This window comes from Euprymna scolopes, chromosome 27, assembly GCF_053919585.1.
Source record: "Euprymna scolopes isolate OS-2025 chromosome 27, ASM5391958v1, whole genome shotgun sequence".
Classification (NCBI taxonomy): Eukaryota; Metazoa; Mollusca; class Cephalopoda; order Sepiida; family Sepiolidae; genus Euprymna; species Euprymna scolopes.
In genome coordinates this window covers 43,435,250-43,455,574 of record NC_136508.1, presented here as the reverse complement: position 1 = coordinate 43,455,574, position 20,325 = coordinate 43,435,250, and the positions used below count along the sequence as shown (strand labels likewise).

General features: G+C 33.5%; 1 protein-coding gene across 2 annotated transcripts in view; it reads right to left on the bottom strand.

The window, feature by feature from the left end:
- LOC145248840 (heat shock factor 2-binding protein-like) overlaps positions 1-20,325 on the bottom strand; it is a 592,183-nt gene that overhangs the window by 244,478 nt on the left and 327,380 nt on the right. For both annotated transcript variants that reach the window (XM_080110563.1, XM_080110564.1), the window contains one exon: positions 16,263-16,412. In XM_080110563.1, coding sequence (XP_079966689.1) covers positions 16,263-16,412 — 150 coding nt within the window. The remainder of the gene's footprint in view (positions 1-16,262; positions 16,413-20,325) is intronic.

The window sequence follows — 20,325 nt, the reverse complement described above, 5'->3', positions numbered from 1 at the left end:
TGTTCAAGAATAAATTTCAAAGCCTCACATAAGACACATTCGGTAGAGCTCTTCCGAAATGGAATTTTGGAGTCATCATTTACTGGAGTGTGATCTGATGATGAATATCAAAAATTATTGATGAGCAGCAGAAAGCAAGAGTTACCCAATTGACCTGTACATTAACAAAATGTTGAAAAGGCCGTAAAATTAACTGAAGTCTGTCAATCAGTCTATGGATTTGAAGCAAGGTATAGACATTATAATTTCTAAAGTTTTATGCTGTGAAATGAGGCCATTTTCTGCTTCCAAGGGTTTTCATTTCGAGCGTTTTGATATCATAGAAAAAAAATTACATTTAGTACTAGTGGGGGTGGGGGGGTGGGGGGTCTGGCTTTGCCAGGTCATAAAATATGCTTAAATATGATATTGATATTGAGTGCCATCAGCTAGAATCAAAACCGAAAGCAAACCTGTTACATTCAAAGCTGGTGACGTTACCACTGTACCAACGTGACACACATGTGAAATGATTAAAAATAAACTAAGATGAATCTACAAAATGTACAATGATTTTTTTTTTTTCAATTTTGACCCGTTTTTGACCTTTTTAAAAACCATTTTGACCGGCTAAAGATCCATAAAGAAACTATCTATAAAAAAAATCCAATCATTTGAGGCGCCTAGTGCCACTTTGCAACTTTAGTTTCGGAGGAGATAGAGGTTGAAAATATGGAGACAGACAGACATAGTGAGTTTTATATATTAGATTATTTAAATAAACACACTCCTTGTTAGAACTGAAACAGCAAAATACTAAAAAATAATTTTACATATTAATCTTTCAAAAGACAAGGATTTTTTCTGTGTATCACATAGATGATCTTTAACATCAAATGCTCATCTAACGGCTGATGTTAGAAACCTAGTCTTTTTTTTATATTTGTACTGTTGCAATATTATGGAAGTGTAATGGGGTATGATCCCACACAGTCGGACGATTCTATTTATAAACGATGCTGCTAGGAACTGACGAATCAAATTAATTCACGTTCTGCTACCGACCAATCAGAAACCAGAATTGCTCCATAAATATTAAACCTTTTCTGTAGCAATTTCGCATGTTTTTTCCGTCTCGACACGGTAAGAATATTTTGCTCTGTGGAACTGCCTACTGCAAACCACTCAGGACTTGTGTGGAACAACGAACCATCGGAAACTGTTCTGTCTACAGCAAACAGTCACCTCTCAGGACTTGTGTAGAACAAGGAACCATCGGAAACTTCTGTCTACTGCAAACCAGTCACCTCTCAGGACTTGTGTGGAACAACGAATTATCGGAAACTGTTCTGTCTACTGCAAACCAGTCACCTCTCAGGACTTGTGTGGAACAACGAATTATCGGAAACTGTTCTGTCTACTGCAAACCAGTCACCTCTCAGGACTTGTGTGGAACAACGAATTATCGGAAACTGTTCTGTCTACTGCAAACCAGTCACCTCTTAAGACTTGTTTAGAACAACGAACCATTTGAAACTAAACATGGCTTACACTTCTAGATGTACTGTGCAACTTTCTGCACTAAACAAAAAGTTAAAAATCAGCCTACGCTCTGAGTATGACCATAATCTTTGAAACGGGAAGGAACAACAGAGTATATCAGTTACATGAATCCTAAAAGTTGTCCAAATTGGTGTTTTGTAAGTTTTTTAAGGTAAATATCTGCTGAGTACGTGACTAAATATGCAGCAAAAACATAATTTTGCAGATTTGTTAGTCGCAATACGAAACAATATTGTACTGGATACCTTTTGAAAAGTAATAAATGGCCAACTGAAAAAACTTGATATTTGGAACTTGGAGAATTATCCTACACTATGCTCTGGAACCCAATAAAAAGACATTCATCGAGCTTGGACTTTCTCCAAAATATCCATTTAAAAAAAAATCTTTTTCATTACAAAAAACTTTAACAAATATTTTTTAATCCATTACAATTGGTATATATAAACTGAGTACATTTCAAGTAAATGATTAACATTGGTCTTCGGGACAACATCACAGTGTAGTACCTGTTCTGATACTACATTTCACCTTTTCTGCCCTTGGTTAGCGGACGAGAAATCCATTTTTTACTATCCATAGTTTTGTTTCTATCCAGAGTTCCCCTTTTTGGAGAGTTGGATTTTCCCCACATTAAAAACCGACCATGTGTCTAACTCTGCCCTCGTGGGGAGGCAAGTAAATAGGAACAGTGTATGTATATATATATATATATATATATATATATATATATATATATATATATATATATACTCCCCCACACACAACTGTTTCTTAATTAGTATTTTTTTTATTATTACTTACACAATTTGACATAATGGCCAGGGTGTTCGCTAAAGGGCTCGGAGATTGTAGTTTAATACTTGGTTGAGTCATATCAAAGACACAAATGTGAGAATTAAGAAAAAGTGGAGTAATCCAGGGAAAATCCGAATTTCCTTTATATAACAGACTAGTGGGGGTACCCGGCATTGCCTGGGTGTGTAGAGGTTCTATGATAAGGGTATTGAGCAATCGAGCCCTAAAAAAAGTTTCCATTAAGCACAAAGAAACAAAAAAGCATGAAAATAGCAGCCAGTATCAGGGTGAGTGCAAAAAAAAAAAAAAAAAAAAAAAAAAATTAGCCACAGTAGTCAGGCTCGAACCTGTAACGCTAAGAGGAAAAGGAGGTGAAAAAAAGGAAACCCATTGCGACTTACAACGTCAAGGGTATTCAAAATAGTCATTGCAAAGGATACAATGATTTTGCAAAAATGTTGATGCAAAAAGTAACCCCCTCCTTATAAAAAAATGACCCAGTTGATGGTCAAATAACAAATGGTTTGGACCAATTTTTGGATATTTGTCAGCCGAGGGACTGATCTTTCTAACGATACCAATTTAGTCAGTGTTGGTCGCGTGTGTCGAAAGTTTTAGCACGACATAAAAACATACACACACAGACAAGTGATATTTATATAATAGAAGAAGATAACTAATTTTACATAAACATCTGTTTCAGCACATGTCATGTTTATAATTAGTATTCATTTAATGAGAATAAAATACATTCGTAGTTTTTATTATTGTTTATTTATCATAGTAAATATTATGTTTAAAGGTTTTTATGAGACTACATATTGGTTAACACTTGGTAATGATTGTTTTATGTAAGGTTTTTTTTTTTATAGATTGTAAGTGGGGAAGAAATTAATTTTGCTCTATTTAAAGATTTTTTTTTTTTAATTACATTTTTTTTTTTATAACAACCAGGAAATGATCTGCTTCATTAAAAAAGCAAGAATTTTCATTTGTGGATTATTTGCCTTGAAAAGTGAAAGTTCATATTTCTGTGAGTTAGTTCCCACTTTTTGGTCATTGTTTCAAATCTGAGGAAAAAAAAAAATTGGTTGACAAAGAGGAGGCAATTCTAATAGAACCAACAGGAGGATTATCTCCCTTGTGTCGAGGCTGCTCTCTCTCTCTCTCTAATATATATATATATATATATATATATATATATATATAGTAATTTATAAAATATATATGGCGATTAAGCTACACTGAATATTCCGCGTTTCATCCACTCTAGGACTCTTCAGGCTTATGTGCCTAACTAGCTCTACCTACGTATTGAGCACTTTTGAAGTAAATACTTAAAGTTCACGCATAAATCTATACTTCCGTATATTCATTTTATGTGAGTAAATTATTATTATTATTTTTTTTTTTTAATTACATTTTCATCCCAAACAAGGCACAGTTGCCTCTGGATCTTGATAAGTGGTGATCCCCTTAAAAAATAAATAAAAAACTAAAAAAAAAAAAAACGGTCAGTGGTAGCATTTTTACAAGACAATGCATCAGTCCATAACTCCATCCTTGGCAAAGACTATTTGACCAAGATGGGCATTAATAGTTCCTCACCTTCATCTATAGTCGAGACCTTGTTCCCTGTGACTTTCGATTATTCCCTAAGCTCAAGGAAAACCTTAAAGACCGTCGTTATGAGACAAGTGAGGAGATGAAAGAGGCTGTGACATGCTCAAACAAGAGGATTCCATGGAGATTACTTCAAAGGCGAATAGAGTTTAATGTGTGTATTATCAATAAAAGTTGCCACACAAAAAATCTAGAAACTTATTGAAGGCATCTTGTGTGTGTGTATATATATATATATATATATATATATATATATATATATATAGGTCGGTGGATAAGTCTGAAAGAGTACTTTGTCGACAACGCATGTAGAGTTCCCTTCTTTGATCTTCCCCATCTGTGTGTCAAAATTTTTTTTTATTTTTCTTACAGTCATCATCTTTCATAATTAGGTAACCATTTAGTGTTTGACGGGTGTTAGGTTTTTCCATAACTATCAAGTGTATTTATGTCAGTAAGTTAAAAAAAATCTTGCATTCTGGTGGTGATGAAATTGCTGAAGGCATTTTTGATATTGCTAAGGTTTTTGAAGCATTTCCCACGCAAAGTTGAAAAAGTGGTAGTCGGTAGGTGAGAGGTCTGGAGAGTATGGCAGATAAGGCAGAGTATTGTAGTATAATTTGTTCAACTCTGCAGGGTCGGTTTAGCAACGTTCGGTTGGGCATTATCGTGGAGGAGAATTGGGTTTTTCTGTTGGCTAATGCTGAATATTGGTGTCCAAGTTTTTGATGCATTTAATCCATTTGTTGACAATACTTCACCAGTATAATGGTTTTACCTGCATTCAAAAAACTAATGAATGAGACCAATTGCAGACCACCAAACAGTCAGTATGACCTTCTTTGGTGAAATTCTGGTTTCAGGAAGTGTTATGGAGCTTTGTCGGCTTCTAAATACTGAGCTGAGCATTGTTGGCTGTCATAAAGAACCCACTTTTCATCGCAAGTGACAGCCCAGTCGAGAAGCGGGTCGTTCTTGTTGCATAAACGGGAAGATAACGCTTCATAACAGTGTTTCTTTTAGTTGTCGTTCAATTCGTGAGGCACCCAATTATCAAGTCTTTTTGTCTTTCCATTCTCTCTCAACTGATTGGAAATCATTGTATACGTTACATCTTATTCAGAAGCAAGTTCTCAAACAGTTACGCGTGGATTGGCTTCGACTATGGCTCTTAATTGATGGCCAACCACTACGCTCATCAACAGAAAGAATGAGGTTTAAGAAAAAAGAAAACATGAAGAATGCAAATTAAATATTAGCAATCGCTGGTGATAATTTGTTGTGGTGGTGAATTATGAGAGATTGAGAGGAGAAAATAATGGGTAAGTAAGTATCCTCCTACCACCTGTAAATATGATTTGTTTGGGAGAATGAATCCTCAAAACTATTATAGGATTATACAATATCGCCAGAAAGTGTGTCATCATATTGAATTTATATGTGGCATCTGTGTTTGTATTACTCTTTTTTTTTTTTTTAGAGTGGAAAAATCGAATTCTTTTCATTAATTATATATATATATATGATTAGTATATTTATTTATATAAGCATTTATATTTATATCAAGATCATTGATTGGCTACGCATGTGCACGTTTCTGCTGCAACTACTTTGAAGAAGCAGCATCTTCAGATATTTTTCCTATGAAACCATATTTTAAATAGTCATTCTTTTATACAAAGTTTTTCCATTTGAACAAATCAAAGTAAAAGAAACAAAATAAGATAGTATAGAAAAGGGTAAGAGATAAATACTCTATAATTACACTTTGCTTACCATTGAGCACTTTTTGATAAGCATTGGAGTTTCAGTGGATTTATATCTAGGAAACAACAATGAAATATATATGTGTGTGTGTGTGTGTGTGTGTGTACTAGGGTTGGATCAAATACTGACTTTTAACAATTGAAATACAAATACTTTCGTTTAGGTTACCAGAAATACAAATACAAATACTTTTATTCCTCAATCTCAAAATACAAATAAAAATACAATAACTGATTTAAACAAAAACAAATATAAGTACTTTTTTTTCAAAATAATAAAGAAATCTGAAAATATGCAAAAAAAAAAAAAAAAAAAAAAAAAGAAAAGAAATATTTCCTTACAAATTTGACATCTACATTACATTCTATATCGTGTCCTCATTGCATTTTATTATCATTAATTTCCTTCTCTCTCTCTCTCTCTCTCTCTCTCTCTCTCTCTCTCTCTCTCTCTCAAATATAAATACAAATACAAAATACTATTTTCCTAGATGCCATAATACAAATACAAATTACTTTTTCTTGTGATGTTGAAATACAAATACAATTACATTAAAATTGTATTTAAATACAATTGAAATACAAATACAATTGTATTTGATCCAACCCTAGTGTGTGTGTACATGTCTACATATGTGCATATGTGTATATAGATATGTGCATGTGTGTACATATATATATGTGTGTGTATGCATATATGTCGGGGGTCCAGGCATTTTTGATACTGATCAGTTGGATTTTTGTTTTCATCTGATTCCTACGTCCATTTATTTGTAAAATAATGTGTGAATTTTGTCATCATCATCATCATCATCTACAGCAGAAGTGAGATTCTTATAAACAAAATTTTCATTTCAAAACAAAACAAAAAAGTCCAGACGCTTTAAACGCTGATCGTTTGGATTTTGTTTTCATCTGATTTCGACGTCCACTCATTTGTATAGTTGCACAAACACTTCAACGAGTGACTGTCTCTTCTACAAATTATTTGTATTGGATTGTTTTTCTCTTTCTTTATTCATGTCAAACTCATTTAATCATACCCATCACCATCATCGTCATCCTAATCATTGAGGATTTATGACTTTTGGAAGGCTCCTTCACGTGTATTTTACATGTATGTGTATGTGTGTATATACATATGTATGTATATGCGTATATGTGTGTATGTTTGCATGTGTGTGTGTGTACATGCATATGTTTGCAGGGTAATCCATCTCAAATCATCCAGCAAAAAAAGAAAAACTAAAGCATATTGGTTCTACAGTTGACATTACAATTAAAGAACTGGAGTCAAGCTTTCAAAATCTGTTGGGAACAAACAAAAGTGTAAATACTGAAGATGTGGTGAAAAGCTTCATTAAGGTGTTTATCTACAATTATGACACACGGCCAGTAAAAGAGAGCTGATGCATTTTGTAAATCATACATTATTTTTTGAATGGTTTGGAAAACTTCTGGTAGTTTCAGGATGCAATATAAAAGTTGTTCATACAGAATGGAAACACATTGAATTCTTTGTTGCAAATAATTTCAGGGACAAATTTGAATATAATTTAAGATTAATTCTCTTTTATTACTGAGCAAATGTCTTTCCTCCCTATCCGGTTACTTAGCTTTACCTGCTACTTGCATCCTTGCATCAAACAAAAGAAAACAAACAAAATGGTTTCAGCCAACTTAAAGAAACACCAGAAAGCAGCAATAACACTTCTTAAATGAACAGGAGGTCAAAATAAAATTTAGGATTTCCTGTTTATGGTGAAGTCAAGTGACTCCTTGTTCACTGCTCTGTCTGGAAGTGAGGCCCGTAAAACTGCCCATCTTTGAGGTTCGATTGCGAACTAACGAAGAAAAAACCAAACACCTTTTTTGAAGAAATTTAAGTTCAGACTATCAAGAATGTCTAGAAAAAAAAAAAATTCAATTTCCAATAGTGCCACATGTTTTTTAGGTCGCCTTAGACCAATACCCAAATCTCGGCTTAAAAATTCAATAACTCAGAAACAGTTCATTTTCAGAGGTTTTAAACATGATTTTTGGATTCCTCGTGTGGAAAACCTTGTCCATGCAAATTTTCAAGGTTCTACCTAGTCTAGAAATTGATTTATGCCCCAAAACATAATTTCATAATTTCGCAAATTTATGTTTTTCAAAGAGAAAGAAACAAAAACAATAAAATCATTGTTTGCATTGTTTGGTGCATTTTAGGTTAGGAAGCTAGTATCTTCTGACTGCCTGATCTGGTAGGACTACTTAGGATACTTTGATTTTGAATTAAAAACATTTCAATTTATTTGGGCTAGTTCATTTTCACAGTGAGGTATGTTTTATCGTCTTTGCAACAGAAACGATGTAAATGCCTCTAATAGGATGTGATAAAATGAAACAAATGCATTTGTAATTGACTTTGGAAGTTCTGTTCTGAGTCGATTGTATCTGGTGGTGCATTTAACAAAACTTGGTAAAGAAAAATAAAATACCCACCACCCCCACCCCCCATTAAGCTGTGCTTTCACTTTCATCTTATGGAGGAAGCTGGAAAATTGACACAACAGCTATACTTGAAAAACTATATTGCTTGCCATTTGTTTTTTTTTTGTTTTTGTTTTTTTGTCATTCATATATTGTCGTTGTAACTAAGCTGGGGGGGGGGGTCCGAATGTGTATCTAATTCTATGAAAACTGGCAAACGTGCTTAAGTAATTAGCTACTTTGTTTATCATTTAATATTCAAATGTGCAGATGATTGTATTCTTTTTATTCTTTTAATATTTTTCATTATGTGCCTGTTTGATAGAATGTGCTCTGACGAACTCATAACACTCGTGTCCCCTCAATGTAGAATACCTCCAACTAACCCGACAAGCAACAAATTCACACCCCTTCACTGTGAAGATCCCTAGATTCCAGAAAGTCTTCTACTCTAATAGTTTATTCCCCCAAATTGCTAAACTTTGACATTTCCTCCCAATCTTCTGCTTCACTGACAATACTGAGAAATTAAAGTGTAATTTTTTTTTTTTTAACTCACGTTCACCCCAAAAATGGCATATTTTCACTTGAATGTAAGGGACTACTATTTAGGACCATGCCTAGGAAAGATTAGCAAGATGTTGGTTTACGTTACATTTAAACTTCTGCATATCAGTACAGTAAGGGAAGCAGGTAGCAGGAATGGAGTTACAAAGTTTAGTCGTTCGAGAGAAGAAACTATTAGAGTAAAAAGCTTTCCAGCATTTAGGGACCTCAACAGTGAAGGGGTGTGATTTTGTTGCTAAGCGGGTTTGTTGGGGATATGTACATTGAGAGGAAACAAGTGCAACGAGTTCATCAGAGCACATTCCATTAAAATACTTGCAAAACAGGCACAGGGATGCAACATTGCGACATTTTAGTTAACAAAGTGAGACCTAAGAGATTGAAGATTTGGGGGAGGGGGGGGGCTATTCAAAAGGAAGAGGCTAGCTAGCGGTAGATGCACCAACCCAGATGTAGCAACAGTACTCCATACATGGGCAAATAGTAGCTTTGTAGAGGTACATGATACTCTCAGGTGTAAGTAGTCTTCTAGCACAATAGAGGGAACTCTCTTTGCAGCAGCCTTTGCAATTTCCTCAATATGTTTGGTCCAGTTCATATCTCCTGTGAATGTTAAGTCGAGGAGTTTGAAGGAAGAATTCTCAGGTAGGGTGTTATTGTAATGTAAACAGACATCTCGCTGCTCAACTCCCTACATAGTGTTCCTGTATATATGGTCTCAAATAGTAGCTCCTTACATCGAAATGGCACTGTACCTTGTTTAGGGTGAATAAGAGTGATAAAAAAAAAGATTAATAATAAAAGAATATACAGGGTGTCCACAAAGTCTGGCTACAATATGCAGCCAGACTTTGTGGGCACCGTGTAGATTATGCAGCCAGACTTTGTGGGCACCGTGTAGACGATGCAGCCAGACTTTGTGGGCACCGTGTAGATTATGCAGCCAGACTTTGTGGGCACCGTGTAGATTATGCAGCCAGACTTTGTGGGCACCGTGTAGACGATGCAGCCAGACTTTGTGGGCACCGTGTAGATTATGCAGCCAGACTTTGTGGGCACCGTGTAGATTATGCAGCCAGACTTTGTGGGCACCGTGTAGATTATGCAGCCAGACTTTGTGGGCACCGTGTAGATTATGCAGCCAGACTTTGTGGGCACCGTGTAGATTATGCAGCCAGACTTTGTGGGCACCGTGTAGATTATGCAGCCAGACTTTGTGGGCACCGTGTAGATTATGCAGCCAGACTTTGTGGGCACCGTGTAGATTATGCAGCCAGACTTTGTGGGCACCGCGTAGATTATGCAGCCAGACTTTGTAGACACCCTGTATAATTATCAGTATGTACTGTTAGTAGTTAGATTTGCTGCTGACAAGATGGCTTACCTCTGAAAAATATTCTGAGGAGGATAAAGTATTTTTTAAAGAAATTAAATGGAATTTAACTTTACTGTATTCAACATTAACTAACATTCAATAAAGCAAATTGGTTAGTCAGAATCAAATATTGATCTCATAGGATAATGTTTCAGTGACAAAAGTCGAGAACTACACCAGTTAGATTTTATTATATAATAGAGTTGCATAAGATTGATTGGTCATTATAGGCTGTAGTAAAAAATAATTGTTTAATATTTTTTTAAATAACGAAAGTAAATAATTATAGCAAATTTGCAAAACATTTTAATATTTTTTAAATAACGAAAGTAAATAATAATTATAGCAAATTTAAAAAAAGTTTTTTAAATATTTTTTAAATAACGAAAGTAAATAATTATAGCAAATTAAAAAAAAATTTTAATTTTTTTTTAAATAACAAAAGTAAATTATAGCAAATTTAAAAAAAAATTTTTTTAATATTTTTTAAATAATGAAAGTAAATAATTATAGCAAATTTGAAAAAAAATTTTTAAAATATTTTTTAAATAACAAAAGTAAATAATTATAGCAAATTTAAAAAAAAATTTTTTAAATATTTTTTTAAATAACTAAAGTAAATAATTATAGCAAAATTGAAAAATTTTTTAAATATTTTTTGAACAAAAGTATATAATTATAGCAAATTTAAAAAAAAAATTCATGCTATTTGATCATTCATCAGAATATTTTTGAGCGAAAGGAGAAATTAATTATGTGTGAATTGAAAATAAATCTATCTCTAGTCATACTCTTGTTCCTCATTTTTGGGCACGTGGTAAATGCATGTTAAATTGAGATAAATTACTAATTAAATATCAGGCATAAGTAACTTAAATACACAAAAATATGAATTAAAATTTATTTTTTTAAATTAATTTCCACCGAACAAGGCACATTGTCACTTTGAAGTAGGGGGCTACTATCAGGGACATAAGTTGCAGGGGTATTATGAAGGGAGATGAGTAGCAAGATGTTTGTTCACATTACACTTGAACTTCTGCATGTCAGTACAGTTGGGAAAGCAGAATTCCAGAAGGGAGTTCCAAAGTCTAGCAGTTCTGGGGAAGTATTGGAATTTGGGCAGGAGCTGCTAAAAGCAACTTATTCTGCCTTGACAGAGTACAAAATAGACTTTGTGGCTTAGTGGGGGATGCCCTTTTCTCTGCAGCCTCTCTCCGAAAGAAGAGACTTTGTGAGCATGTCTTTGTTTTATCGTTATTTTCATGGCAAGTGCTCGTCTGAGCTCTAATCTTTGCCTCCCTCCTCACCAATCTTTCACGAAAAACACCAGTCTAGCTGAAACTACTGTCATTAATTTTCCCCACTCTTTATCTGTGCCTAAATCCAAACGTAGATTCCATGAGCAGAGCTTCTTTCTTAGAACTGCATGACTGTGGAACTCTCTTCCATTTGCCTGTTTCCTACCTGACTACAACTTGGATGTCTTCAAGTCCAACATAAACAAATTCCTGATGAACCGCCCCCTTAAGTAAGACACTTTATCAAATCTCCAATACTAACGATTACTATGATACTATCTCATTGATTATTATACACGCAATAACCCTTATCCCTGAGCGGCTTCCGGGCCTTGATAAGTGGTGACCTCCCTGTAAAAAAAACAAAAAAACTAGAAGGCTTTCTTACACCTAGGGATCTCTACTGTGAAGGGGTGGGATTTAGCTGCTTGTCAGGTTTGTCGGGGGTATTTTCGTCAAGGAAGTGCAAGTGCTTGTAGTTCGTCAAAGCATTCACCATTAAAGTACTTGTAGAACAGCCACAGGGATGCAACATTTCGTCGATGGGACAGAGGCTGAAGTCTAGATGACAGTTCAGAACCTATCAGGTTGGCAACTCTCTTTTGGACTCTGTCCAGGAGTAAGAGACAAGTAGCAGATGCACCAACCCAAATGTGACAACAGTACTCCATACATGGCCGAATGGTGGCCTTATAGAGGTCCAGGATACTTTCAGGCATAAGTAACTTTCTAGCACAGTAGAAAGAGCCCACCTTTTTCGCAGCAGCCTTGGCAATGCTTTCAATGTATCTATTCCAGTTCATGTTTCCTGTAAACGTTAGGCTGAGGAGTTTAAAAGGTTTCTTGTAGTTATTGAAGGAAACAAGCTTTAAATGTGACCATCCATTTTTGTCCCCATTCCACTACAGATTGGAGGTCATCCTCTAGTGTTTCTGCCATGTCCTTAGATATGTGTTCATTTGTTTTCCCCTCGTGCCTGCTATAGAGTGGTGTCATCAGCAAATAAACCCATCTCAGATACAATTTTATCAGGGAGGTCATTTATGAATATCAGGAATAAATAATAACAACCCTCAACCATTATGGTAACCAGTTTCTGCTGGAAGTATTTTGATGTCAATCCCAAGAATAGGAATACATCTGTCTGCAAATTATATCATAACCATCATATCAAGGCGTGGCAAATCAGTAAAAACTTTTACGATTAAGATGTTAAACCATCTTAGAAAAGAGGTTCCAAAAGAAGCAAAAGTTGAGGATAAGAAAAGGAAAGACAATAAATGTTCAAGGAGAGGCATTCCAGGAACAAGTGGCAGCAACTATAAGCTTCCAAACGAAATACCAAACGACTATAGAATCCACAAGGAAATTTGGGATTAAATGATCACAGGTCACAAGAGATTCATTATCATTCTGTTGATATTAAATCATATTCTGAAACATCTGACATTGGATTTAATAGACTTATTGCAAAACTTTGACTAAATTACTATATTCAATCAAAAAATACTTCACTGAAAAAATAATCCTTGTGGAGAAAGAAGTGGCTTACCGTTAAAGCGGCTGTGCATTTGTGCCTGCAGAGCACAAATTGAGAATCAAGATGGCGCCCGCAGGCTTTTATGTGGAAAAAAGTCTCGTGGAATCTCGAAGAATCTCGTACCCTGGTTCCATAAATAACGAGGAAAGGAAAGCGGGAGGACAGACGATTTTTAGTCACTAAAGCGAACGGACGTGTGTAAAAGAAGAGGTAGAAGAAAAGAGTGTGGTGAACGAAACAAACAACGACTCGGTTGAAAGTAGAGTTGTAACGAACACAATCCTAATATATTTACAAAAATTAAAACAAAAACTCAATCATCTCTTGATAGAAATTATCACCATTTCTTTGATTATAAACATTCGGACAGCTGCTATAAATAATGTTCGCTTTCGGAGTTTGACAGGTTATTGGCTTTCAAATGACTTTGAACAGTGCAGATGTGTGCTTAGAGTTGTTCCATTCCCTGGTGCACACACAGGTGCAAGAATAAGTAAAGACTTGCACAATGTTCTGGATGAATATAACATCTCCAATAAAGTTTTCTTAGTCTTGCGATATTCAGGAACAAATATGGTTGCTGGTGTCAGGGAATGTGGTTTATAGTCACTATCATGCTTCGTACATTCATTGCAAATCTCAATAAATGACTCATTATTTTCTCAACATGCTGTGAAAACAATCATTACAACTAACAGAAATATAGTCTCTCACTTTAATCGCTCTCCATTAGCAATTAGCAAATTAACTGAAACACAGGATCAATTTGGAAAAACAAACTCATTCAAGATGTGACCACATGGTGGAATTCAACATTATATGCTGAAAAGGAATTTAGAACAACGATAAACTGCTGTAATGTATACTGTTGATAATAAGATTCCTACCTTAACAACTTGCCAATGGGGACTTGTTTTAAAAAAAAATTGTCCAGTTACTGAGTCCGTTTGAAGAAATTGCCAAAGTAAGTAAGTAACAGAACTTCAACCATATCAATAATATCTGCAATATTAGTTCTGTGGTTATTTGTCAAAAACCTGTCTAATATAATTTTGATATTTCTGATTTTAGTGGAATCCTTACCACTAGTGAATAATTCAATCAATCAAGAGAAAAAAGTATTTTTTTATCTAAATGATAAAACTTTGTGTGTCTACTTTTCTAGATCCAAGATTAAAAATTAAATTTTAAAAGGATGACATGGAAAACACTAGTAATTGTCTGTATTTTTGAGATGAGGTGTTTTCATTTATTGAGATTGTCGGACTGACTTCCTCATCTTGGTTGTTATATCTATGTTTTGTATCGAATTTTGGAAACCGTTTTGTATTATGTATATATGTTTTGTATCGAACTGGGGAACCATTTGTTAGGAGTCTCGAACCCAATCCTTTATTATTATTATTATTATTACGGGGGTACCGTGTTCGGACTCCAGCTAGGCTCTGGGACATAGTTGCTGATTCTCTGTTTTGAATATTACTTTTCACTGCCTTCGTTCAGGATTGAACTCCGCACCTTTGGGTAACTGTAAACTTTGATACAACGTCTAGGACCACTCGGCCATATGTCACTAGGACGATGAGGAAGTCAGTCCGCAATCTCAAGAAATGGAAAACACTATTAAGAATTGGATTCTACATCTACTTTCTACTGATGATATGAAGCAGAATTAGCATACATTTTTTCAAGCTCTACTGAGGATTAAGAAGATCAAAGTGAAAGTAAAACTGTATTGCTTTCAAGTGCATTTGATGAATTAGCTTCAAATAAACCTAGAGTAACAAATTAAAAAGTAGATAGAAACTGTGCTAAATCTGGAGACTGCAACTTCAACTACAACAGAAATACAAGAAACACAATCTAAACTCAGGAGTAAATATTCTTATTCATAAGCGCACAAAAGAACTTGATCATTATGTAGCTTTACCACTAAACAGGTGATAATCCATTTCAGTAGTGGAAAAAAGACAGGTGACCTCACCACTGTTGAGTAAACTGGCTTCAAAATATATCTTCATCCGCGGAAAGTGAAAGACTCTTTAGTATAGGTGGTAATGTGTCTGAAACTACAAAGAGCAGGTTGTGTCTTGAGAATATAGAAACTGTAGCATTTCTACATTACAACTTAGGAGTACTCAAATTTAAAATGGAAATATATTTAAGGTACTGATGAGAAAATAAATAATCAATAACAGCAGCTATTATTATTTTCATGAAATGTGCTCGACCGAGTTCCTCATTGCATGACATCCACAGCAAAACTTCATTTTCATATCACAACGAAGAAAAAAAAAACCCTGTATGCTTAGAATCAGATTCTTGAATGAAGAGCCATTCTTGTTGTAGAAAAATGATCCAAAAAAAAAAAGATGACAAAAAGTAACTATTGTAGAGGAATATAAATTATCCACTTGCAAATATTAAACGTCGTTGTCCCAAGCAAAAATTAGCAGTATTAATCCAGTCAGAGAAGCTTTAAATTGTAAAGAATTCAAATTAAAAAAGTAAAAAGTGGTAGTATTAATCCAGTCAAGATAAGCAACGGTCCTCACCTGGTGTCAAGACAAAAAAATCTATAATTTAAAAATTCAAAGAGATTCAATATGCAGCAATTCTGGTATCCGATTTGTTCGTTCATATCATTCCCTTGCTTTAAATATAAATCAGCCAAATCTTTTTGATCACACCCAGTAGCATTATACCAAAAATATTGCAACTCCTTTTTACATATAAAAGTAAAGTGGTTTTATTTTTAAATTTGCTTTGTTTAAAAATTCCGTGGAACAGTGGTTAGAGTACTTGGAAAAATTGATATTTTCCTGAAGGTTGAAGGTTCAATCCTCAGTGTGAGCAACCGAAAAATACAATTGCGAATTACTTAGGATCTCTATCACGGCTGACAGAACAAGAGCATGCTACCCCCGTAAAGCAAGTAAAGAGTTCCGCTCAAAATTCTGAGTGAAAAATTTACTTTCGCCATGACTAATTTTTGTGCAAATTTTTTTTTAAATCCAAGGGATGGTTATTGAGAAAAGTACGAACAAATGAACGATTTGGGGGCAATTTTACCCCCATAATGCAGAGTTATCCCAGAAAATCAGTTCTGGCAAAAATTTACTTTAATCATGACTAATTTTTGTGCAAAATTTCAAAAAAGATTCAAGGAGTGGTTAATTGAGAAAAGTGTGAAACGGAAGTGAATTACTAGGTCAATCCTTTCTTTTTCGGGGGACCAATAATAAATAAAAATTTTTTTTTTTTTTAAAACTTACCCCAAAGAGAATGGCTTGAATGCTTTCTTCACAACGTGACACTCTCCATAATATTGTACAACAAGCAGATCCCAAACTGGAACAATAATCCGATTGCTGACCCATTTGGTCAGTCAGTTCTTGAACTTGTCTTGAAAGTTGCCGGTTATGCTGAAGACAGAACAAAAATATCCAATTAGAACGTGAACATCTTTTGCAAATATTAACAATGGCATTAAAATGAGAAATGCTTAAATTTACAATTATAATAATTAATGATGGAACGATCCCCCACCCCCGGATTCCAATTTGATTACCAATTCTGTCCTAAAGTTTGTCCAGGCGTAAAATACGCTTAAATACGATATTTTATATTGTCCAGATTTTGTATATATTATTATAGAGTCGTGATTCAAAAGTTTTAAAAAATAAAAGAAAAAAGTATTTGGGTGCCCTCAGCTAGAATTGAAATCAAAAGACAAAACTATAGCATTCAAAGTTAGTGACGTTACCAGTGTGCATGAACTGATTAAAAATTAAAAATAAACTAAGATGAATGTACAAAATGTATAACGATTTTTTTCAATTTTGACCCATTTTTGACCCTTTAAAAACTATTTTAACTAAAAGACCCAGAAAAGAACGGTCCATAAAAAATGCAATAATCTGAGGGCTCTAGTGCCCCTCTGCGAAGTTTAGTTTTGGAAGAGATAGAGTTTGAAAATATGGAGACAGACAGACATATACCCTTTTTTAAACTAAGATATATCAGTGGCCTGGCAAGGCCATAGGGGAGACAACCGAAGCAGCAAAATTGAAGCTGACCTGAAGAACACTATATATAAAAATGTAAGAAAATTTGGCATATTTTATTGGTTTGAAAATATACGTTCTTTTTTAACAATTGTCATAAATTTTTCACCATAGAATAGTAAAGAATGTCCAAACACTCACTAGAGGGTTTTAAACTTACACAGATTCTATATTTTTGATGATACCCTTTGGTAATTTTAACACAATCAGACTTAGACATTGCAAATTTAAAAAAAAAAAAAAATGCAAAATTCAAACAATATTCATGAAAAATAATGTCTTTTAAATGTTGCCCATTTTCAGCTTTGCATATTAGTGCTCTTTCCAAAACATTATTCACATTGACAAATAGCAGAATGTCTGGATTGCAATTTAACTACCTTATTTCGTTCCTGAGGTTTTCTTTCAATTTTTGCAGGGTTTGGGTTTGACGTTTCAAGGTCTGCAAGCTCGCAGAACAAAATAACGGAGTTAAATCGCAATCCAGAGATTCTGCAATCTGCCATGAATAATGTTTTGGATATAGCACAAATATGCAAAGCTGAAAATGGGCAACATTTAAAAGACATTAATTTTTATAAGTAAAACTTGTTTGAATTTTGCTTTTCTTTTTTTAACCTGCCCAATGTCTTAGGCAAATTGTGTTAACATTACAGAAAGATATCGTAAAAAATAAAGAATTTATTCAAGTTCAAAATCCTTTGATGACTTTCTGGAAAGCCTGTATTATAATCTTAAAAAAAATCTGCAAATTTTCATGTACTTTTATCCCATAGAACCAATAATATGAGCATTTCAATATTCAATTTGTGTATCAGTATATATATTTCCCCAAAACCTCTCGCCTTGATGGACGGGAGACTAAAATTTTCTGCTATGGTCACAAATGATCTGAAATAACAGCAAGGGAAGACTGAATTCCAAATATTTCTTATATGTTATATATCCTCTCTTTTGGAAATAACATACGATTATGAATATCTCTAGTACCAAATAATTCTAATACACTGTGAAATTTATATAGGTATATATATATATATATATATATATATATATATATAAACATATATATACATACATATATAAACATATATATACATACATATACATAAATATATATATACATACATATACATAAATATATATATACATACATATACATAAATATATACATACATATACATAAATATATATATACATACATATACATAAATATATATATACATACATATACATAAATATATACATACATATACATAAATATATATATACATACATATGTATGTATGTATGTATATATTTATATACACACACACACACACATATATATATATACACACACACACAGATATATATATATATATATATATATACACATATGATGATTGCAACGTCTTGTCAGTCGAGTGCCACTCCCCAGACACTGAAAGTTCATGAACCAGAAAATGACATAGTCCTGCCGGCGAATTCACATGCTCAAGCAGACATGACACTAAAGACGGTCATTGGTATACATACATATATATACACGCACGCACACATACATCTGTACACATCTCACACACATATATACATGCATACATACACAATACTCACACATACATACACACACATGCAAACCTACACAAGATGGTCATTGGTATACATACATATAAATATATACATGCATACATACATGTCTATAAGCATACGCTCATATATACCCATATACATACACAATGCATAATACACAAACATACATATACATACCCACATGCATGGATACACATATACATCCACATATACACACACATACGTACACATATGCACATATATATACATACACTTACCTACATATACATACATATATATGCATTCATACACATACACACATACATATACACATATACATACACACATGCATACATACACATATATGCATATACACACATACATGCATACAATCATATACACAGACACATATACATACATATACACATAGCTATAAATATATATAAACATACATGTACATATATAAATATACACACACATACATATATAAATATACATCCACATATACATACATAGATACATATAATAATGGCAGATTAATTGTTACATGCATCCTGCATTTCAGGCGTACACACGTCACAGCTTTTTTATTGCCACAGGACTTCTTTTTTGTTTCTTGTTTTTTTTTAAATAGACAAATGCCTGAGGGAGTATCAATACAAAGATGATGTTACAGAGTTTTAGCTTTGTACGACAGCTAGATCTCCCTCTCAGTTCAAAAATGTTGACATCCAGCGACAAGCAAGAGCAAGATAACCAGCAACAAGTAAAACTGCAGACCAGCTTAATGCGGGTACTGGTCTCTCGCTTTGTTGTTGTTGTTTTTTTTGTTTTTCTTTACAAAAAAATATATATACATACATATACACATATACATACACACACACACATACACACACACATATACATACATATTAAATTCCACAGCCAAAGAACGTCGCAGCCCACAAGAGCCATGACAGTCAAAGAACCGGAAGTCCAATAAATGTATACAAATATATGCATATATATATATGCATGCACACATGCATGCACATGTACATATATACATGCATGCACACATATGCTTGCATACAGGCATACATACGTGCATGTATACGCACACACACACATGCACACACACGCATACATACATGTTTGTATATATATATCTATATGCACACATACATGCATATACACATGCACGTACAAACATTTATATGTATATGTAATTCCTAAATGGTCATGACGATAGTGATGATGTTACAATTCAATTAATACACCTGAAAACAAATCGACAGATGCAAAACGTAAAACAAAGCAGTCATATATAGACATATATATACACACATATATATACATACATATACACATATATATACATACATATATACACATACATATACATATATACACATACATATACATATATACACATACATATATACACATACATATACATATATACACATACATACATATATATATACACATATATACACATACATATACATATATACACATAAATACATATATATATATACACATACATACACATATATATATATATACATAGATATATGTGCACATATATATACATATAAATATGCACATATATATACATATGAACATGCACATATGCATATATATACAAATATACATACATGTATATGCATAAATACATATACAAACATATATACATATATATACATAAATACATATACAAACATATATACATATA